This window comes from Petaurus breviceps, unplaced genomic scaffold (genome assembly GCF_028583685.1).
Source record: "Petaurus breviceps papuanus isolate PSGF00001 unplaced genomic scaffold, PetGlider_PUasm1.0 103, whole genome shotgun sequence".
Lineage (NCBI taxonomy): Eukaryota > Metazoa > Chordata > Mammalia > Diprotodontia > Petauridae > Petaurus > Petaurus breviceps.
Window position 1 is genome coordinate 6,785,548 of NW_027185588.1, and position 23,477 is coordinate 6,809,024.

Here is a 23,477-nt window from a genome sequence, read left to right on the forward strand (position 1 = left end):
GATAGATAGATAGATAGATAGATAGATAGATAGATAGATAGATAGATGATAGAATAGATGATAGATATGGTAAATTAGAAATAATCTCAGAGAAAAGACACCAATTTTGAAGGAGATCTTTAAAGGCCTCTTGCAAATGGTGGCATTTTTGAGTTGAGTCTTGAAGGAAGCCATGGAAATCAAGAGATGGAGATGAGCAAAGAAGAGCATTTCAAACATGGCAGCCAGTTAATGAAAAGGTACAGAGTTGAGAGATGGAGTGTCGTGTGTGAGGAGACGCAAGGAGGCTGGTGTTGCCAGATAGTAAAGTACTTGAAGGGGAGTAAAGGGGAAGGTTAGAAAGGAAGGAAGGATGCAGGTTATAGAAGGCTTTCAGTGCTAAATAGAGTATTTTTATATTAGCTCCTAGAGGTAATAGGGAACCAGTGGGGTTTACTGAGCAGGTAAATGACCTAATTAGAACAAAGGCTTCCTTTCTAGCAGTGTTCTTCAGGAATATCACTGGGTGGATAAGTAGAAGATGAGCTGGAGTGGGGAGAGACTTAAGACAGGCAGATGAAGCAGCAGCCCAGGCAATACTGCAGGTGGGAGGTGATAAGGACCTGCACCACAGGAGTAGTGGTATCAGAGGAGAGAAGGGGACGTATGTGGAAGATGTGACCAAGGTAAACTTGACAGATCTTAGTAACGGAGTGAATATTGGGGTGGGGGCTGTTGAGAGAGGCAGAAACATAGAAATCTAGGTTTCGAGCCTGGGAGAATGGTAGGGTGGTGGTGCTCTTGGCTTGTATAGGAAAGTGAAGAAGGGAGGGCTTAAGGGAAAGAGGATGGTGTCAGTTTTAAGCACTTTGGGCTTCAAATGTCTACAGGATATCTACCACAAGGCATCTAATAGGAAGTTGGATATGTGAGATGGGAGGTCAGCAAAGAGGTCAGGGCTGGATAAATAGATCTGAGAATCATTAGCAGAGAGATGGTCATTAAATCCATGGGAAGTAGGGAGATCACCCAGTGAGGTAGTATAGAGGGAGAAGACAGAACCCTGTGGAACATGTTATGGTTAGAGGGTGTGACCTGGAAGAGGATCCAGCAAAAGAGACAGAAAAGAGGCCGTCAGAGAGGTAGGAGGAGAACTCGGAGAGCACAATGTCCTGAAAACCTAGACAGTAAAGAGTATGGAGGAGACAGTGATCCATAGTGTCAAAGGCCGCAGAGAGGTCAAGGAGAATGAGGTCGGAGAAAAGGCCATTGGATTTGGCACCTAAGAGATCATTGGTAACTTTGGAGAGAGCCGTTTCAATGGAATGATGGGGACAGGGAATGATTGCTGACAGTTTAGAGGAGAGAAAGTGAGGGCATTTTATTTACCACACAGGGGAGCGTAGGGATCAAAATGTGTGGAAGTGTTGGCTAAATAACAGTTCCTATGACAAAGACAGGAAATGGATGGTGAGATGGTGAATTGGTGCAGTTATTCTAGACACCAGTTTGGAGCTGGGCCCCCCTAAAATCACTAACTCTGTATACCCTTTGATCCAGCAATATCATGTCCCTCATGCCTGGAATGCTCTCCCTCCTCATCTTTACCTACTGACCTCCCTGGCTTCCTTCAAGTCCCAACTAAACTGCCATCTTCTGCAGGGAATCTTTCCCACTACCTCTTAATTCCATTCCCTCTGTGAATTATCTACTGTTTATTCTGTATATAGCATCACTCTCTCTTCTAGAATCATAGAGTGAGGTTGACAACTTTGTGCAACTCTGCCTCACTTAAATCTAATTCACTCATGAATCAAGACTTCACCCCATGATGTCACCCATGATGTCACCGGTCCTCTTTGAAAATGAAGGACAAACTACATCCTGTATATAGCCTGTATGTACATATTTGTTTGCTTCTTATCTTGCCCATTAGATTGTGAGCTACCTGAGGGCAGGGACTTTCTTTTGTCTCTTTTTGAATCCTCAGAACTTAGAACAGTGCCTGAAAACTTGTAGGAACTTAACAAATGCTTATTGACTGATGACTACAGAGATTTAAAAAGGAGAAAAAACCTTCTCTATGTGCAAAAAACCTTCATAGCAGCTATTTTTTGTAGGTGCAAAAACTGGAATCTATAAAAGCCCATAAATTGGGGAATGGCTAAAGACATTATCATATGTTAATATAATTATGCTGCAAGAAATGAAGAGGATGGTTTCAGAGAAACCTGGGAAGACTTATATGACTTGATGCAGAGTGAAGTGAGCAGAACCAGGAAAGCAACTTAAGCAATAACAATAAAGACAAACAACTTGAAAGACTTAAGGCCTCTGATGAGCAAAATGACAACTGCAAGGGGCCACTGGTGAAGAATGCTTTCTGCCTTCTAACACAAAGGTTATAGATTAAGAAGCAGAATGATAACATACACATTTGGATACAAGTCAATGCAGGGATTTGTTTCATTTGACTACACATATTCATTATAAGGGTTTGGCTTTTCTTTATTTTGTCTTGTTTTTCCAATGGGGAGAGTACAGAGGGAGAGAAAAGAATACTTGCTAATTGAAAAGCTTAAATTAAAAAAAAGATCATGGTGTTGTATTAGTGGGCTGCAGGTTCAAAATGAGGCAAAAAAAAAAATGATACTGTAGCCCAAAAAGTAAGACAGGCCGAGCTAGGGATGGTCAGGCTGTCATCAGCCCTGGTCAGACCCCATTCACGAAATATCTCCATTTCAGTTAGTGTATTGACAGACTGGAAGGCTTCCAGAAAACAGAGACTGGGATGAGGTGAGGCCTGGAGATCATGACATACAAGGCTGGACTGAAGGAAAGGGGTAGGATGTTAAGTCTGCAGAAGATTTGGGACAGAATAAAAGAGTTAGTTGTCTTTGAGTTGGAATGAACATGGGCTCCAGGTTCCTTTGAATACTGCTCAATACCCATGTGACTTTGGGTAAGTTAGTTAACTTCCCTTGGCTTCAGTTTCCTCACCTGTAAATTGAGATGGCTGGACTAGATGAGTATTAACATTCACTCTGGCTCTACATCCATGATCCTAAGTTAAACACACGTAAAAGATTTCCACCAAGGTTAACTTGGTGATCCTTTGACAAATTTTAGCTTAAAGTAAACAAACACTCCCTCATCAGAAGAGCCCTCCCAACATGGGATGGGCTGCCTTGGGGGGATTGACTTCCCCATTCCTTGAGGCCAGCAAGGTGAGACCATGAGTCATAAATGTTCTTTAAGGATTTCCCATTCAGGTCTGGGTTGAACTGAATGTTTGGGAAGTCTCAGCTTGGAGATTCTGTGATTTTAAGATTACTTTTAATTAATGCACATATGTGTGTGTATAGATTATATGTATGTATGCTCCAAATAGGTATGTATACATAAACATATATTATATAACATATACATATGTTCTATATTGTTCAATATAGAATATCTGTATAAATACATTATGCTTATAATATTGGTTACACATTACATGTTATATACATGTATAATATATAACAATATATACACATTATACATATGATTTGTTATATTTAATATATTGCTGTTATATATAATACAATATATAATATGTATATACATACACACATTATATATATTTTATATTATGCATTACAGGATATATGTGTTATGTAATATATTGTATATTATATGTAATACTATATATGTGTATATATTATAGAATTATTATATAATATATGACAGCCACATGTCTATATACATATATTCTATTGTACACAAATTCTATATTATACATTATATAATTTATGCTATGTATAATACAATATATGCAATATACATGTATTATATATAATATAATTTGTATATTATATGCACTATATTGTAGGTTATATATAATATAATATATGCATATATACTTATACGCTCCACATATTACACAGTATATAATTTATGTTATATACAACATATTGTGTACTACATATTATACAATAGACATATATGTATATATTGTATATTATATAATCTGCATATCATATGCACTATATTGTATGTTACATATAACATAATATATAAACATATGTATACATACTTATACCCTTCGTTTACTATATATTATATAATTTATGTTATATATAACATATTATATACTATATTATACAATGGACACACATGAATATGTACACATATTGTAATTGGGTAATATATGTTATATATTATACAACATATATAACCATGTGATATACATATATGTATATGTTATACAATGTGTGTGTGCACACACTCACATACACATCATATAGTAGAACACCTAGAAGTACATGTAACTCAGTTTTCTCATCTGTAAAATGGGAAGGAGGGAAGGGATAGACAGAATATAGAATATTTATAAAAGGTTTCTACACTGGCTAATTGGGGTGACTGATATCTGTTGAGGAAGAGAAAGTCCACAGCTTTCCTAACCTCCTCTCACCGGGGAGATGATCTGACTCTAAGACTATTGTCCCCAGGGAGTGACAATCTATCATATTTGATTTCCAAGGGAGGACCAGAGGACACACTGAGTTGGCTCATGGGGCACCAGGCAGGAGGCAGAGAGGCTTATGTCATAATCTATGCCAAATTAACTAGAACGAGCTGAGTAAACCCTCACCCTGAAGCCCAGGACCACTGAGGGAAGTGAAACCCCTCCCCGCCTCCACCCCAGCTCCAGCAGCTGTGTTGGGGAACAGCTGTATCCACACACTCACTCACACCCCTCCCAGACACTGTGGACAGAGAACCCCAGCCATGTTGGGCTATAGGGCAGGGCCCCTATGACTGAGCTGTGAGCCATCATCCTGGAGCAGACCCGAGTTTGCTGAGGCCTCTGAACTGCTGATGTCAAAGGTTTCTTATCCTCCTCCTCCCTCCCCGCCTCCTGAGAGAGGTCTGCCTTTTCGCTCCCATCTCCGTTAAGACTTTGCTTTCTGTTTCCTTTTTGCTTTAAAACCTATTTTCTAAGATAAGTGTAGTTAGCCATTACATCTCTGATCTGTATGTGTCCTTGCACACACTCGGCTGAGAAAGACAATAAAGGGAAAGCCTGAGAGAAATAGAGGTCGCGGGGGTTTTTGTCGTTTGGTTTGGCTTTGTGTGTGGTTGTTTTGTTTTAAACTTCAATATACATTTGCTAGAAAGATTTCTCTCTGGCTGAGAACTTGAGCCGAACAAAAGAGAATGAATGAGTCATTTTTATAATTTTCCAGAGCAGGGAGAAAGAAAATGTGGACCTGTGCGTTTCTAGACAAACGGTTAAGGCAGTTCGCCAGCTGGAACTGGTATGAGAGGTTTGGCCTTGCTTGTTCTTCCTTTCCACTTTCTTCCCGCGTCAGGTTTGAAAGGAAAACCTCCGGAGGGCAGGATTGAGAGGGTGACTAAAGAGAAAATCCCAGATAAAGGGAAGAGCAAAAGAAAGGTCTGCAAAGAGCTGATGCTGCCCATTCAAGAGGGACTCAGGAAGAGGGAACAACCAAGCCCCTACTCACCCAGCCTAGTAGTCAGTACACACACAGACCCACTGAGTCTCACACATAATCAATGAGAAGTCCACACTTTCTCCAAACTTCTAGGAATCCTCTATCTTAAAATAAAGGTGTGATTCTCTAGCCCACTACAGGGAGGCAATGTAGTATAGTAGAATGTTCCTGGGCTCTGGAGTTCAAATACCACTTCTGATACATACTGTCTGTGTGACTTTCGGCAAATGACTTGACCTCTCTGGGTCTCAGATTCTTCATCTTGCCTTGATGGTCTCTGAGGGCCCTTCCAACTCTAGACCTATGATCCTATCATTTAGCAGACTAGATTCCTGCCTTGAAGGTTTCCCTGGATTAATCCCAGGTATATATGAGCTCTCCGCTAGTCCCCAGCTTCTTATGTCATGGAGCAGCTAGGTGACCCCATAGTGCACAGAACTCTGGACCTGGAGTCAGGAAGACTCATCTTCCTAAATTCAAATCCAGCTGTGTGACCCTGGGCAAGTCCCTTAATTTCTGTTTACTTGAATCCATTGGAGAAGGATGCCATTCCAGTATCTTTGCCAAGAAAACCTCTTAGACAGTATGGTCACAGGACCACAAAGAGTCTGACACAACTGAACAACAACAGCCTTATTTCATACGCTAGTGTTTGGTTTTTTTTCATGACTTATATGTAGTGGGTTAGGGGATGATCAGAGTAAACCCTAATTGGATTAGAGCACATTCTTTTCCTTCCTCCATGAGTCCAGTGCCAACTTCACAATCTTTCTTTCCTCCCCATTTCTTGCCCTCATACTCTGGGACTTCAACATAAATATCAATGCTCTCTTTAATACCTTCACTTCCCAATTTCTCAATCTATTCCATTCCCATGACCTACTCCACCTCAGTCACAAACAGAAATGCCTTAACGTTGCCATCGCCCGTGAGGATTCCCCTTCCTTGTTCACAAACTTCTACATTCTTTTATTTGACCATAATCTCTTGTTACTCCATATTTTTTCTCTGCCTCATGACTCCTAAACCTGTTCTTTGTCTTCACCATGACCTCTATGTCCTCCACAGGTCATTTCTTTCCTAGGCTATCATCCTGCTAAACTCCCCCCTACTTTTCCCATCTTGACCCCTTGGGAAACTAGTTAAACTCTACACTATCCTCTCTACTAGGGGTTTTTAACCTGGGGTCTTAAACTTGTTGGGGTTTTTAAAAATATGTTTTATTTTATTTTTAAAATATTTTAAAAATATTTTGATAGTTATATTTCAATACAATTGGTTTCCTTTGTAATATACTATTGTATATAGTATCACATGTCATGTTATGTTATGTCATGTTGTATTATATTATCATACTATGTAATAACTTTTATTTTATGCATTTAAAAAACTGAAAAGGTTTTTCTGAAAAGGTTTACCAAATCACCAAGGGGGTCAAAAGGTTAAAAACTCTTGCTCTCATCCCTTGCCCCTTGTTCTATCACTGATCATACTTTGCTAACCCCAGCCCTGTATTACTCCCACCACCTGCCTCATGTGCTCTAGAACAGAGAAGAAAATCATGCAACTATGCCCACTGAGTCTGCTATAAATTTGTGTCAGCTAATCTCAGCTGGGCTCTCACCACAGCAAGGCAAGTATTCTATTCCTTCCTAATCAATTTCCTATCCTGCCATCCACAGCATCTGTTTCAAACCTTCTTGCCTCTCCTTGGTCCTCTCATGGTACCTCTCTACCTTGTCTCATATATTACAGTCTTGTCACCCTCACCTCCTCATTCTCACTCACCTTACACATCCAGTCTGTTACCAAATCTTGTCATTTCCACATTCCGAACATTTCTTTACAAACTCTTCTCTCCACTCACATGGCTACCACCCTGGTACAGGCTCTCATGCCCTCTTTCCTGGACCACTGCTCTGGTCTGCTGGTGGGTTGCTTGCTTCAAATCTTCCCCACCGAAATCCCTCCACTGCTCAGAAGTCAAGGGGATTTTTCGAAAACACTGGCTACCACCCATGTTACTCCCCCTTTCACTTAATAAGGTTCAGTGTCTCTGTATTACCACTAAGATTTTTTTAGAAGTTCCCCTTTTAGGGGCGGCTAGGTAGCACAGCAAGTAAGAGCACCGGCTCCAGTGTTGAGAAGACCTGGAGATCGAATCCCGGGCTCAGACACTTAGCACCCACTCAGAAACACCTGGCCGTGTAACCTTGAGCAAGTTACTTAACCCCGATTGCTTAAAAATAAATAAATAAATAAATGAATGAATGAATGAATAAATAAATGAATGAATGAATGAATGAATGAATGAATGAATGAATAAATAAATAAATAGATAAATAAATAAATAAATAAAAAGAAGTTCCCCTTTAGGGCGGCTAGGTGGCACAGTGTGTAGAATGCCGGCCCGGAGTCAGGAGGACCTGAGTTCAGATCTGGCCTCAGACACTTAACACGCTCACACACACACACACAACCTAGCCATGTGACCTTGGGCAAGTTACTTAACCCCAGCTGCCCTCCAAAAACCAAAAAAAAAAAAAAAGTTCCCCTTTACAAAGTTCCTTCATAACTCAGCCCCTTCCTGTCTTTCCAACTACACTCCCTGGGCTCCTTGCTATTCCTCACACACGACGTTCCTTCCATCTCCCACCTCCATACCTTTGCAGTGGTTGTCTCCCATGCCTGGGATGCTTTTCCTCCTCACCTCTGCCTCTTAGTTCCCCTGGCTTCCTTAAAGACTCACGATCCCGATTTCTGAAAGAAATCTTTCTGGTCCATCTTCCCCCTTCCACTCCCCTCACCGGTCCTTAGTGCCACCCCCCGCTGAGATTTCCTTTCATATATTCTGCATGTATCTTATATGTATCTCGTCATTTGCATATTATCTGTCCCATTAAAATGTGAGCTCCTTGAGGCAAGGAGAGTGTTTTTGCCTTTCTTTGCATCTCTAGCACTTAGCAGAGAGCTTGCCGTGCTTTAAGTATTTAGTAAATGTTTGTTGATAGATTCATTACAGCTATCCTATCTTTTTCGAAAGCTCTCAGCTCAGTCTCTGGGGATCTATATCTCCCCTTGCATCTGTCTCCTTTCCTGGGGCCTACTCCAACACTGATTAAGCTTATTGGGGAGGGGGCGGTACAGTGGGCAGGCAGGCGTTGGAGAGAGGCTAAGGAAGTCTTGAAGGAGCCATGGACTGATTACTAGAGAAGGTCGCACAGGCCAGAGCTCAGCCTTCCTTGGGGAGGGATGGAATCCTCACCTGATGCTCCTGAGGATCTCCTTGGGGCGCAGGCCCTGTTCCTGCGCCATCCGAGTCAGATCTAGCACCGCCAGGCTCAGGCACTCTCCCTGTTCCTTAAGGCTCAGCATCAGATTCATCCTCCCGCTGATGAAGTCACTTCGGGACTGTGGGAAGAAGCCCCTTACTCTCCACAGGGGAATGGGTAGGAGTCATCTGGGCCAATATCCTCATGAGCTCCTCCTCCAGATGGAACTCTGGATTTGGAGTTAGGGGACCTTGCTTCACACACACACACACACACACACACACACACACACCACTGAGTCATTTACTCCCTATGTGACCTTGGGCAAATTACTTCCCCTCCCTGGTCCTCTGTTCCTTCATCTGTAAAATGAGGTTGGACTGAATGGCCTCTGGGGTCTCTTTCAGCTCGAGACCTTGGATCCTATGACCTCCACGATCTCAGCTTCCTCATTTTTATTTTAAGCTTCTTATTACCCTGTGACCCATTCCTAACAACCACACTCCCATCCAGGGCACCGAGGCAGCAATAGCCTGAGACTCATTGGCCTGTACCAGTCCCCTTTTCCATCTCGACCATGGTGTGGATAAACTCCTTCTCTCCTACATGCTGGGGCTGGGCTAAGAAGAAAACAGGATCAGGGTCTGGGAGCCCTGAAATCCTGGCTAGGACCTGAAGTGGAGACTTGGCTTGGTTTTTGTAGATGACAATGATGATGAGAATTCCTCCCATTTCTTAAAGGTTTTCGAAGCACTTTCTTTTTTTTTTTTTTTTAAAGCATTCGGGGTTAAGTGACTTGCTCAAGGTTACACGGCCAGTCATTTCTGGGTGTGGTGCTGAGTATCTGAGGCCGGATTTGACCCAGGTCATCCCGACACTGGAGCTGGTGTTCTCACTCGCTGAGCCACCTGGCCGCCCCTAAGCAATTGGGGTTAAGTAACTTGCTCAAGGTTACACGGCCAGGTGTTTCTGGGTGGGTGCTAAGTGTCTGAGCCCGGGATTCGATCTCCAGGTCTTCTCAACACTGGAGCCGGTGCTCTTACTCACTGTGCTACCTGGCCGCCCCTTGAAGCACTTTCTTATAATAAGCCCATGGAGTTGGTGGTTCAAGCATTATGATGTCCATTTTACAGAGAGGAAAACAGAAGAGCTTAATTATATTAGCATTAGAAACTCATTCTGATACTTTAACCTCTCAAGGCTTCCATTACAAGTAACTAGCATGTAACTAGTGTGTGGCAATCGAGACTTTGTCCCAGGGTGCTGATATATGGTGGAGTAGGCTTCTTTCATCGAGATTACCATCACCTCACATTCCAGTCCCTCACACCATCTACCAAATGTCTCACGGTTCTAGGTCTCTCTCTATCTCCTGTTTCCCCTACCCTCACCTCCTCTGTGCTGGTATGACCAGGTCTACTTCAGCATGCTGCCTGCTAGGGTTGGGGACACACATTCCACTTGAGATCAGGGCAACTGCTCCCCCACAGCAACCACTGGGCCTCTATCAACTGAATTCTAGAATATTAGTAGCTACTGTTCAAGCTCTTACATTTTATCTTCGATGAGTTTCTCATCAATGTACTAGCTCCTTTTAAGGATGTCACATATCTTAGCAGAACTAAGAAGTAATCCTTGCATAAAAGTATTATATCTCTAATGAAGGTTAGGGCCTTATCTTTGTACCAGGCTGAGCTATCTCCTGGTGCCCAGGCCTTCAAGGTCTGAACTGCTTGTTGTAATGCCTCTGCCCTGATGAGAAATGTCTTTAGAGGCCTTGGGTTCTGGGGAAGGCCCTGAGGAGGGTCACTGATGAGGCTTCTCTTCCCTTGTATGGGAGAAGGGTCTGGGGAGGAGGAACTGACCTGAGCAAAGAGATACTCAAGGACTGGGAAGTCCAGGATGGCTTTGGCTCTGTCCTTCTGCAGCCCAAAGCGGTAACACTTCTCCAGGCCAAGCCAGTTTGGAAAGAAAAAGCTGATGGGAGAGCAAGACAAATCCTGCGTCAGAGGTAGGGAGCAAGAGGATAGACAACTGTCCTGCCTGGCCTGTTGATCCTGCAGCGGTCAGCAACAGTCATTTCATCTTTCCTCCCACCTCAGAGCATGGGGGCTAGAGAAGAAAGATATCCAAGGCTCTCCTGAAACACGATTCCCAGTGCCCCCACTCAGGGAGGCACTCAGCTTTCTTGAGACAATGTGACCTTGGGTAAGTCTCCTCTCCACCCTGGGTCTCTGCTTCCTCCTCTATAAAATGAGGGGGTTGGACTTAATGATCCCAGAAGGACCTTCTAGGTTTGAAATTTCGAGTCCTGAGGCTCTTTCCTAAATCAGATGTTTTATTCTGAAAGGACTTATCTAGAGCTGTAGGACACTTTATGTTTCCTGCCCTAAGGGCCTTCCCAGCTCTAACATTCTCTGTTCTAAGGGCCCTCCCAGCTCTGACATTCAGTGTTCTAAGGGCCCTCCCAGCTCTGACATTCTGTGTTCTAAGGGCCCTCCCAGCTCTAACATTCCCTGTTCTAAGGCCCCTCCCAGCTCGGATATTCCATGTTCTAAGGGCCCTCCCAGCTCTGACATTCAGTGTTCTAAGGGCCTTCCCAGCTCTAACATTCTCTGTTCTAAGGGCCCTCCCAGCTCTAACATTCTGTGTTCTAAGGGCCCTCCCAGCTCTAACATTCCCTGTTCTAAGGCCCCTCCCAGCTCAGATATTCTGTGTTCTAAGGCCCCTCCCAGCTTGGATATTCCATGTTCTAAGGGCCCTCCCAGCTCGGATATTCTATGTCCTGACTGCACCCCCCTCTCCCAACTCGAGTGTGTGTCTCACAATTTAAGGTGATGTTTTGTTCATATGACAAGTGGGGACCAGGGGCAGGCTTGTGTGGTGGAGGCATCTGTGCAGATAGCATCTGGAGGAAACCTCAGACGCTCCCCTCCCTGCCTCCCTTCTGCTTTACTCATTCTGTCCCCACCCACCCCAACCCCGTACCGGATCCTGTAAAGGATGATTTGTACGGTAGAATCTTCCACTGTGAAGACGTGGTTGGGTGGGAACCAGCAGGACAGGTCTTCAGTGGCCAGGGCAAAGAGAGCATGGCATACGGGCAGTATCCCTGCAAGAGGCAGAGGGTGGGCTGGTCAGGTTGGAGACTGGGGAGAGGGAGAGGAGACCTACCTCCAACTCAAAGAGATCTTAGGGGGATATGGAGCTGACCAGGAGGAGATAGACAGTGTCAGTGATGGAATAGAGACACTGTGGAGTAATAGGGAGCCCAATGGAATGGTAGGGAGCTCAGTGGGGGCTCAGTAATCAAGTAAAATCAGCAAGCATTTATTAAGAGCCTACTGTTTGCCAGGTGCTGGGCTAAGCACTGCAGCAAGGAAAGTGGGAGCTCCGAGAGGAGACAGGGCTTTAATGAGGGTCATAAGACTTGGACCGAGCAAAGGGCTCACTAAGGTTATGAGGGCTGAGTGAGAACAGAGCTCTGTGAATGGCGTAGGGCCTCAGCTCAGAGGGGATGGGGAGAGCCTCAAGTTGGGAGGTGGGGGCTGTTAGGGGCATGAGGACTCAATGAGGGGATCATAGTTCTCATGAATCTCCTGTTCCAAGCTTGGAATCCACAGCCCTCCCACCTCAATGCTTCTCCCTGTGCTCACCACAGGCCTTGGCAGCCTGCACACAGAGCTGCTCAGCAGAGTATTCCCCAAAGGAGAAGGTGAGGACCTGTGGGGACCCTGGGTTCCGGGGACACAGGAACACTTGCAGAGAGCCAGCCTCACTGGAGGACAGGCTGTAGGATCGCTGTTCAATCAGGGGGGTGTCCTCCCCCAGAGGCGCCATGACAGCCTCAAGCCTGGAAAAAGAAAGAGCAGAAAATAGTGGCACCCTCTGCCCTGGCCCCCGCCAGGCAGGCAATGACGCCCAGTGAGTAGGAAGCCCAGGAGAAGGAGCGGGCTGACAGCTCCTCCCTCTCTCTCTGTGGGCACCGAGGCCCTCGTACCAGGTTTTTAGCCACAGACTTAGTCTTTGTGTTGCCAATGGAGCCTAGGTTCTAGGTTTCCCTACTCTTCTGAGCCAAGGGCAGCCCCTATCCTCCTCAGAAACAGATACCAGGAGGAGAAATGTGGCCAGGGAGATGGCATCCCAGGAAAATGACTGGGGCAGAAAGCGAGAAGATAGAGAGCTTGAGAACAAACCAGAACACAGTGAGCAAAGCTCGGTGCCCACCCTGTCTATCCAGGGGTCACTCACTGTCCCAGGAACACTACGTCTACACCTTTGGGTCTGTCAAGTCTGTGGCTGTGATCAGATCCCTGCTCATTCAGACACCTATGACAACCTGACCAGATAAGGTCTAAATCCCTGAGCTTGGCATTCTAAGCCTTCATGATCTGGACTCAGCCACACCAGGTTTTAGGCTGGCCAAAGAGTTGAGCAGAGTAAAGAGAAGCAGTGAGGGTCATAGGAAGCAAGCTGATACATGAAAGGATGGGGGTCAGGAGGAGGAGGAAGATGAAGGAGTTTGGGGGTAGGAAGTAAACGGAGTGAGAAGCTGATAATTCTGAGCTGTGGTCAGAGGGCCGTAGACTGAGAGCTGTAAGGAAGCTTAGAGGTCTCATGGCATCCCCTCACTATAGAAAAGGAAATGAAGGCCAAGGAAGGCAATGTAAGCTAAGCCGCCAGAGCAAGGGCTCCTACAGCCCCCATATCATCAGGTGGTCTCCCACCCTCCCACCTGCTTACCTTCTCACCGCAAACAAGACAGGGCATGATCCAGATGACCAGGCCTTGGACAGCTGAAGACTCCACGGGTAGGTGCCTACTCCTTGCACCGTGCTCTGCTGAGACTGCCGAGAAGAGTTTAGCTAGGCTACACGGCCCCTGTTCCCATGAACCTCTCAGCCTAGCCCCAGAGGAGGCAGAGAGAGGAGAATCATGTGTAAGGAGGAGTGAGGAGTTCCCCTTTCGTGAAAGCAGAGGTAAAACTGAGGCCATGTGGATTTTAGATGGTGGGGAGATAGACTCAGAGGCAGGAGGAAGTGGATTTAGCCCAAGCAAAACACCTAAGATCTCAGACCTCAGTTTCTGCATCCCTAAAATGAGAGGATATGAACTCCATGACCTTTTTGGTTTGGAGTCTCCAGTCACAAGACTGAGGGATGGCCACTGCCACCTAAATAACTTTTGCTTTTGGTTTCAGGGTCTTCCTGCTCCCAGCTCTATGCTATGTCCCCTCCCATCCCCATCATGGGGCCCTCACCCAAGCCTGCCTCTGCCACACCACAGAGCAGGCTTGGGCCACCTACCTGGCTGAAGGTTCCACAAAGGGAGAAGGCAGCTGGAAACAACTCCAAGTATCTCTTCTTACTGAGTGAGAAGAAAACCCCCCAAAGCCATGGGTTCTTGTCCTTTAGCCTCTGGCTGGACTCCCCCTTCCCCCTTACAGATACTTGGTTTCCTGCCTAAAAGCTTTGACTTACAGAAAGTATGCAGGGGGTGGGGGAGCATGCCTGAGAGGAAGCTGAGCTCACTGACAGCCACAGAACATCAGAGGCGGAAGGCATCCTACACACAAACTCATCCTAACTTCACAACAACAGAGGGGGAAACCAAGGCTCCCAGAAAAGGTACTTGCCCAAGGACAGAATGAATCAGGGACAGAATGAAGAACTGAACTCAGGATTTTGGCTTCTGGGATGGAATTCTATCCATGAGAATTTTATTGAGCACCTACTATGTGCTCTATATAAAGGACCCAGCTAGATACTGCAGAAAAAAAAAAAAGGAATAGATTGGTCAAATTCTAGAGGCCCTAGGCATTAGAGGAGGCAGTATATAAAAGTGCAGGAGTCAGCTGGGGCCTGGAGGCCAGTATCCAGGAGCTCAGGTTAGGAGAAGCTCTTTTAACCTGTGATGTGAATCAGAAGAGTAGGGGAGAAGGGGAAGCCAAAGAAGGTTGGCAATACCCTGTGTAAAGCCAAGCATGAGCAGCTTTCCAGAGGACTGCTGCTGTGAACAGCTTTTAAGATTCTGATTACACAGTATAGTGAACTCTCTATTTATTCAATAACAAATCAGAGCAAAACATTCACAGAAAATCAAAATACGGCATTCACAATGACTTATCACTAAAATGGCCACATAATTTTCACCACAGTGGTCACAATAGTTTTCAACAAAGTACAATCATTTAGTCAATCACAAAATCCTTAATTCAATCACAAAATACAGAAGTCAAAGTTCTCCACCCCTAGGTCACAGTAAATCATAATCTTCTCAGGCAGTACACAGTATCCAAGTAAAGTCTTCTTTCAGCTTGACTTGAGCTCCCAGTTCCTTGCCCAGCTCCTTGTTGTCCAGTTCTTCATCTAGTTCCCGTTCCATATTGAAGTTCACTGTATTCAGTCCACCTCAAGTCCTTCACAGTTCTGTTTCTGGGAAGACAAAGCTTGACAGAGCCACAACAATATCCATATACATTGCTGGCACCATCATCAATTTGCTGTCTGCCTGTGAAATCAACTCAGGCCCACCAACAAGGTCTGAGAACTCAACACAAATGATCAACATAGACATCAACACAGACCCACAAACAAGGTCCATGAGGTCAGCATAAATCATCAGCAAAGTCCCAGGACCTCCAAAACCCCCCTCCAGGACTTCTGTAAACATACAACCAGAAAGTCCTCTTTCGGGGCTTCCAGTAAGGTCCCAGGGCTTCTGTACAAAGTATCATAAACAAACATCAACACAGACAGAGCAGACAAACAGAATGCTGGGGTACCACAAGTTTTCTCCTTCTTGACTCTGCCACCACAAGAGTCCTCTTCTCGGTTTTTTTTTTTTTTTTGCTCTAGCCCTGGGGCTCTCTTTATATAGTCATTAGCTCCTCTCCAGGAGTTCACAAGTTCTAGGGTTCACAAGTTGTGGGGTTCAAGTCTGTTTCTTAACAGACTTGATACAAGGCTCAAAAGAAACTTGAACTGAAACAAGGTGTTAATTCAATATCTGAAACAAGGTGTGAAGTACTTCTGTGATTACCATTACACCCTGTCATTCTGGTGTTTCCCAGGATGAGAAGGAAGACATTCCAGGCTGAGGGAACTGTGTAAGCAAAGGAGTAGCGGTAAGACAGCTGTTGGAGAGAATGTGCGTAGTAAGAGCAGGGGCTAGAAAGGCATAATGGGGGCCAGTCTTGAACAACCTGTATAGTCTATGGATCTGGAACATTCTTCCGTGAAATGTCCAGTGTGGGGGAGGGCAGCTCGTAAGGTATAAGCCCTGGAGAAGGGTGAGATTTAAGATGGGCTTGGAGACAATGCCTCTGGTCACCTGTATTAAAACATAAATGACCCCGAAACCACGAGGGTTTCTACTGAGGAGAGAGGTAAGATAAGGAGAAGGGAAGGTTTGAGGTTACACAGGATGGGAGAAAAATGTTCACGTTGGCTATTTGTGCTGGCCTGTGGTAGAACATTCTGAGCTTGTATGGAGCTGATCAGCCAAAGCCTGACCCACTGGAACTTGACTTTAGCATAGTGACGTCATTTTGGTCCTTCTTGAGAACGAAGGACACCAACCAACCAAGTACAGGAGGAAGATAGGCATAAAAACTCTGAAAATCATGGACCCTAGAGAATCCCAGGGATACTGCTTTGCCATTTGAGAATTTGGAAATAAGTATAACTGGTTCCTAGATCCAGGGTTGAAAGGCAACCTCAGAGGCCATCTGCTCCCACTTCCTTATTTTACAGGTGAGGAAGATAAAGTCTAGAAACCTTATGTGACTTGTCCAAAGTCACACACATATTTATTGTCAAATATAGGAGCTGAAACTGGGTCCTTTAACCTGGGACTGGAGAAGATCCTGGATCAGAATCAGAACTGGAAGAGAGAGACCTTGGAACAAGCAATGTAAGAGTCAGAGAAAACCTGGGAGATCCCAGTGAAGGTGCTGGCCAACACATCATCTCATTTCTGACACATTCACTGTATCACTTGATTCCTACGAACCTGTTTCCTCACCTAAGAGGACTGAGAATAACCATCTTATTTGCTTCCCAGGGCAAATGAGGTTATGTATGTAAAGAAAGAAATGGTCCAAAGACTATCACTGGCCTGCTATTATTCTTCAATATTTAATGTCCTGTGGACTGCTGAAGCAGAGGATAGACTTTTATAATTGAATAGAGTATCATGATGTAATTTCATCTGCTGTAGTCTCAGCAAAAGTATTTGGGGGTAACTAAAGTAGAAGACAAGATGATAAGACTAACACATACCTTGTCTTGTTCCCCTACGGCTATACTTTCTTTGATCAGGTCTCTATATCTGGAATATTTGTCATTCCACATAGTTTGAATATTTAGTATAGTAACATCTATTTAAAAGCTTTGTTCTTAAGTTTTTATGAATCAATGTTATGTTTGGGCAGTTGTGAGCAATAGTTCTGTTTGTTGGCTCCAGGAGAGTTTACTGCTAAATCCTGAAGGATATACTGGGGGTTTTTATTTGGACTAAGGGAATTTGTTGTTTGTTAGTTTAGGAAGGATAGTGAGCTTCTGGTGGATCATTCTGGCCATGCCATCATGTCTGGTCCCATCAAGTGTCTGGGGGGCACTACCTTTTTGCAACTGGAGGACTTCATTGCATAATCCATATCAATCAACATGAAAAGGACCTCAGCAACCCCTCACACCAGAAGTGCTAGCCCTGCTTGGACAACCCATACTTCCCACTTAAGGGTACCAGAGAACCCTGGGGAATTATGAAATATAAAAGACCTGACCTTCAGGTAGTTGGGACCAGGAGGGTCAGTGTTAGATAGATATATTTACAATATATATACGTGACTAAGAAAGCCTTGAGTGCAGAACTAAGTTGAAAGTTTTGCAATAGTCAATAAAGGTGGGATACATTTTATTATGGTGCTTCCCACTGAAATAAGCAACAAATTGACAATGAGTCATTCTTTATTCCCCTGAGACTTTTTAGCAAACCGTTAATGCTTTGCATAAAGTATATAAACACATGATTGACATATCCATAGGGGTAAATAAGTGTTCTTATTGTCTAGTAATAAAAATGTGATACCTTATGTTAAGAAAGATGGGGTCCAGAGACCTCTGGTTAAGATATTGCCATAAAAGGCCTTAGTAAAGATAAATTATCCCCCCAGGGCGGCCAGGCAGCACAGCAAGAGCACCAGCCCCAGGGGATGATCTGGGATCGAATCTGAGCTCTGATACTTAGCACTACACCCAGAAATAACTGGCCATGTGACCTTGAGCAAGTTACTTAACCCCAATTGCTTTAAAAAAAAAAAAAAAGATAAATTCCCCTGCTAAACATCCCAATGACAATTTAAATGAGTGTTAATTGAGGCAATAATTAAGAAAACCAAAGGGAAACACTAACAAATTCCTCTATATGATCAAGAGCTGCAAAAGATGTCTGGAAGTCTGAGGGCATTCTGAGCAAGGATGTGCCATGGGGACCAAAGTCAGCCAAATCTCATGGAAATATGGCCTCAAGCCAGCAAGGTCATGGCCTTGGCCTTCGGGAGCGACAATCAGAGATGGACTCAGTAAGCTTTTGCGCAGAGAAATAGTACCAGGCAGTAGACTTATGCTTCCAGGGGTTTCTGAGAAGTTGGTGCTCTCTCAGAGACACCAGAGAGGTTAATGCCAGCCAGCTCACGATAGTCAACCGCTCAGGAAATGAGATAGCAAAGCATCTGGGATGCTCATACAGAGATGTAGAGGGCCTCCAGGAAGCCCAATAAAACCATTATGATCTTTGATTATCCAGTTAAGGCTTTGGAGGGAGAGAGAGAGAGAGAGAGAGAGAGAGAGAGAGAGAGAGAGAGAACAATAGCAGAGACAGAGCAAACTCCTGGTTGGTGAGTCAAGGGCAATGTCTGCATTAAGTCACCAGGAGGTAGAGGTAGAAGGCAGGATGTAGTCCCAAACACCCCATTCAGATTAATGGAAGGGTAATAGCAGGGGGTGGAGCAGTTAAGTGGTGCAGTAGAGTGCTGGTTCTGTAGTCAGGAAGACCCCCCCTTTTGTGAGTTCAAATGTGGCCTCAGACACTAACTAGCTGTGCCTTGGGCAAGTCACTTAATATGTTTGCCTCAGTTTACTCATCTGTAAAATGAACTAGAGAAGGAAATGGCAAAACACTCTAGTATCTTTGCCAAGAAAACCTCAAATGGGGTCATGAAGAGTTAGACATGGCTAAAAATGACCGAAAACAGTATCAGCAGTGGTATCCAGACTCTAAAGGGCACAGGAAGAATCATGTGAGGGTACAAGTGGAGGTGGAGACCAGATGTGGCATAAATTCAGTCACTAAGCATAAAGATATATGTAAACAGAAGAAAATTCTAAATACAGTGAAGAAATACTGTGGGTTAAGAAAAGCCTCAAAGGTAAATCCAGAAGGGAGAAACACCATAATAAATTCAAGTAGATCATCATCAGAAAAAAAAAAAAAGAATTGCTTGACTACAAGGACCTCCAGAGTACATTGAGGAAATGAAGCAAGAGATTTTTAAAATGAAATTAGAGTTCTTGAAGAAAAAATTAACTCTATATGAGTCTTTATTTAACGTGTATTTTCTATAAGTAACATATTGTTGGATTCTGATTTCTAATCCATTCTGCCATCTTCCTCCATTTTATGGGTGAGTTCATCCCATTCACATTTGATTGTTTGTCATGTATATCTCTCCATCTTATACTCATAGCTTTTCTTGTCTTTGTCCTCCATTCCTCTCTTTACAAAGAAGATGAAAGAGAAAAATAAAATGTGATCATCACTGAAGTGGTTTGCTTCTTCTCTTCTGCCCTTCCTCTCTTCATCTAGCCCAAACTCCATAACTGATTCTTATACTTTCTTTATCTTCTTTTAATATCCCCTTTATGATCTACCCCCTCGGTTGGGATTTGCTTTACTTGTGATTATTTCCTCCCCATCTCTATTTTCCTCTTAAATTCCACTTTATCTCTCTTCACCTATCTCCACTTATGTTCAATTCTCATTTGTCCAATTCAGATAAGTTTAAAGTTTATAAAATGCTATTTCCAGTTCCCTGTCCCCTTCCTCCATGTCTGTGTACTTTTCTTCTGGCACACCCCAATTATGAAAAATAGTAATTTCTTCCCCTTACTCATTTATCCCTCAAGGTATTTCTTTTCTCCTCCCTTCTATTAAGTCTTTTGAAACAAACCAAATAGAACAAAACAACACCCAGGCCCCATACTTATCTTTTAAAATTTCATCTGTGACCCAGACAGAAAGATTCTGGGGGGGGCAGTTGTTGCTTCACCTCCCTATCAGAATATATTTACTTTATTACTCTTATCACTAATAATAATAAAAATGAATGCATTTGAAAATATTTCTAGGTTTTCCTTGTCTCCTGGGTTCACTTAAAAAATTCTATCCACCTCTGGAGTTTTCATCAGGAATTTCTGAAAATCTTTTGTATGAAAGGTTCATTTTTCCCTTGTAGGAATATATTAAGTTTTACTGGGTAAACTTTTCTCGATCGTAAGGCTTTGTCTTTTGCATTTTAGATATACTACTTCAAGATTTTCTCTTTTTTACGGTAGTTGCAATATAGTCTTGTGTGATCTTGGCTGTAATTCCTTGGTACTCTTTTTCTGGCTTCTTATAGTATTTTTCCTTTGGATTGGAGGCTCTGGGTTTTGGCTATTGCATTCTTAGATGTTTTCAACTTGGCATTTCAAGAGATAATTGGCAGATTATTTCTATTTTCACTTTTTCCTCTGTTTCTAATAGATCTTAGCAATAAGGTTCTCTTATGATTCTTAAAATAATGGTATCTACTTTTTTTTGTTTGGTCTTGTTTCCAGGGAATCTCAATTAGACATCACTCGATGTAATTGAGGGTCCCCTATTGACTTACTACATTTAGTGGTAAAGTCCTCTCCAAATAAATGATTATGTGAAAACTCAGTATCCACACTAGAAAGAATAGGAAATGTACATATTCCTTACGTGCTCAACAACAAAAAAGTTTACTGAAGGGTATTTTATACAGCTAACTGTGACCATGGAAGGGCTAGAAAACAGAGCAGAATGCTATAGACCTCCAAACTATGTACAAATTGGGATGGTGGTATGATGGCTCCACAGATATCTTTCCAGCTACACTTTCTATATAGTAAAAGTCCCATCTGTGATGTGTGCTACAGATTTTGGGGGGGGGGATGAGGGTGGGCTCCAAGATAGTGACTGGTAGAAAGCAAGGTTATCTGATACGTTTGCTTTTAGATCTACACTTTGGGATCATTGAGTATAGTAATACTAAAGAGGAGGACAAGGAGAGTGGAGTGTTCGCTGATTTACTCAAGGTTGACTAACAAGGGGAACAAGGTGGGTTTTATCTCTGATGGCAGTTGCTATGGGGCTGTTTGAACCAAGATGGACACTTTATTGGGTTATTATCAGGGAAAGAGGGAAGATCTCCTTGAATGGTTTTAGGAGTAAAGGTAAAAAAAAGCAAGGGACAATTAATTCTTAGAAGATGTATGCAAAATTATATGGATGTAATCTTCCCAGGGAGTTCTCTTAAATGATTTGACAAATGCCAGTGAAATGGCCTTGGATTATTTTTTCAAGTACCTTATTGAGGTGCTTATGGGACTTTTTCTCCCCTTGAGAATTTACATATGAAACGCTTACACTTCATAAAGGAGGAAAAATGAATTTTAAAAAATCCCTACCTTTTACTTTTTTGGTAATTACTAATCCATGTGATATACTGCCACCAAAAAATTCAAGAAATGCTATCTGAAACTTATGTACACATGCTTATGTACAAAGAGGAATGGTCTCATCCTTCTCCCTCTTGGAGAAAGCAACACTGACTAAAAGGATGAAGTAGAACATAATAGTTAGAATGTCAGAAGACCCAGTCTAGGGAAATCAGAGACCAACCATATTTAGGTGGGCACCAACAAAATTATGTAAGATTAAATTATTGAAGGTTCCACATAATCTTAATGGACTCCTTTCTTATTCTCAGATCACATTCTAGGGCAGTTTTGAATGTTTGTATTAGGGCAGGTAGAACACTCGAATAAGCATTTTCTTCCTCATTTAAAAATTGTCATTCAGATACCAGTGTGAAGGACATGGAGACAAGCTTCCAACACTATATACTATAGGAAAGGCAGGAAGCTGTCCAAGGCTGCCCTCTTGTGGAAGAGAAACACAGTGCTCCAACTAAAGTGATAGATGCTGCTGGGATAGCTCCCTGAGAATCCAGTAGAATTGAGAGAGACCATCCATCAGCTTTCCACAAAAAGTTTGCAACTGGATCCAGATACAATATCATTTCACAGCCAGTAATTCTATATATACATATATATACACATACATATGCATATATAAAAACATATATGTATATGCGTGTGTTTGTGTGTGTATGTATGTGTGTATATTTATAGTCCTCTCTATGAAGGGTTTTCTGAGTTTAGGTCCCCAACCCAGGGATAAAAAGTCTCACCTTGAACTCTTTGCTATTGTCTAACAAAGCCTTATTTCTCCTGCAATGTTTTCCCTTTCCTTTTCCCCTGCAGAATTGCTTCAAAACAGCCAAGAACAAAACCTGTAATCTCACTCACAAGAGACAAAGTGTATTTTAAGGAGCTGCCCATCCCTGACATGAGCCATTCTATGTTTTGTTCTTGTTGAAATTTCCATTTCCAATTGTAGTCACGAAGAACTGGAAAGTGGCAGAATTTGGTATAGCAGGAAGACATTTTAGGAAGAAATGGACATTTGTAAATACAGGAAATGGAATCTTCATTACAAGGACTGCTCTTTCCCAGCTCCCAAATCCTGGAGCTGTGTAGCAATAAATAAACAGAGGGAGAGGGAGAAAGAAACAGAGAGAGACAGAGACAGAGACAGAGAGAGAGAGAGAGACAGAGAGACAGAGAGAGAGAGAGACAGAGACAGAGAGACAGAGAGAGAGACAGAGACAGAGAGAGACAGAGAGAGAGAGGGAGAGAGAGAGAGAGAGAGACACACAGAGAGAGAGAGACAGAGAGAGAGAGAGAGAGACAGAGAGACAGAGAGAGAATGGATGAAAAAACCTACATTTTATTCTTCATTTCTTCAAATCTCTGGAAAAGGTCATCAAAGTCAATATTCTCAGATATTGAGGTGTTGGCATTAGCACACTTGGTCAGTTGTGTATTTGGGACAGATGGCAACTCGGGCAACGCAGAGTCAAAGATATCAATAGTTTTTAAGGATGATCTTGCAGGAGATTCTGGCTCAGGGCCACAAGCAGCAGCCTGTGCAGAAGGAACATTCTCATCAGCATTAACATCATCAACAAATTCATAGCTTTGGGGAGAGGGGTCTGCTCATATCTGAAGTGGATAAATGTTGGAAATGGCTGATAAGTCTCCATTGGCAAAATCTGATAGACCCTTTAGACGTGGTTATAAGAAAGAAAAACTTGCTAATGGCATGGGCCTAGAAATAGGCATAGATACTGTTCCACTGGGACTCAACAGCTGGTACTGTAAAACTACCACCTCCTTCTCTTCCTCTTTTATGACTAGCTTTTTTTTCTTTTGTAAAAAGTACATTTTTACATGCATTTATAATCTGTCTCTTCCACATACCCCAGGAAGGAAGGAAGGAAGGAAGGAAGGAAGGAAGGAAGGAAGGAAGG

The 23,477-nt window shown here is 43.2% G+C and overlaps 2 protein-coding genes across 2 annotated transcripts in view; one reads left to right on the forward strand and one right to left on the reverse strand.

The window, feature by feature from the left end:
- The window catches only part of JAK3 (Janus kinase 3), a 38,324-nt gene extending 24,472 nt beyond the window's left edge, over positions 1 to 13,852 (reverse strand). Inside the window, exons 1-5 of the mRNA XM_069104888.1 lie at positions 13,499 to 13,852; positions 12,412 to 12,608; positions 11,744 to 11,867; positions 10,621 to 10,732; positions 8,749 to 8,894 (exon numbers count right to left, since the gene is read on the reverse strand). Of these exons, the coding sequence (XP_068960989.1) occupies positions 8,749 to 8,894; positions 10,621 to 10,732; positions 11,744 to 11,867; positions 12,412 to 12,595 (566 nt within the window). The 5' untranslated portion in view covers positions 12,596 to 12,608; positions 13,499 to 13,852. The remainder of the gene's footprint in view (positions 1 to 8,748; positions 8,895 to 10,620; positions 10,733 to 11,743; positions 11,868 to 12,411; positions 12,609 to 13,498) is intronic.
- RPL18A (ribosomal protein L18a) overlaps positions 1 to 23,477 on the forward strand; it is a 95,510-nt gene that overhangs the window by 57,229 nt on the left and 14,804 nt on the right. The window lies entirely within an intron of this gene.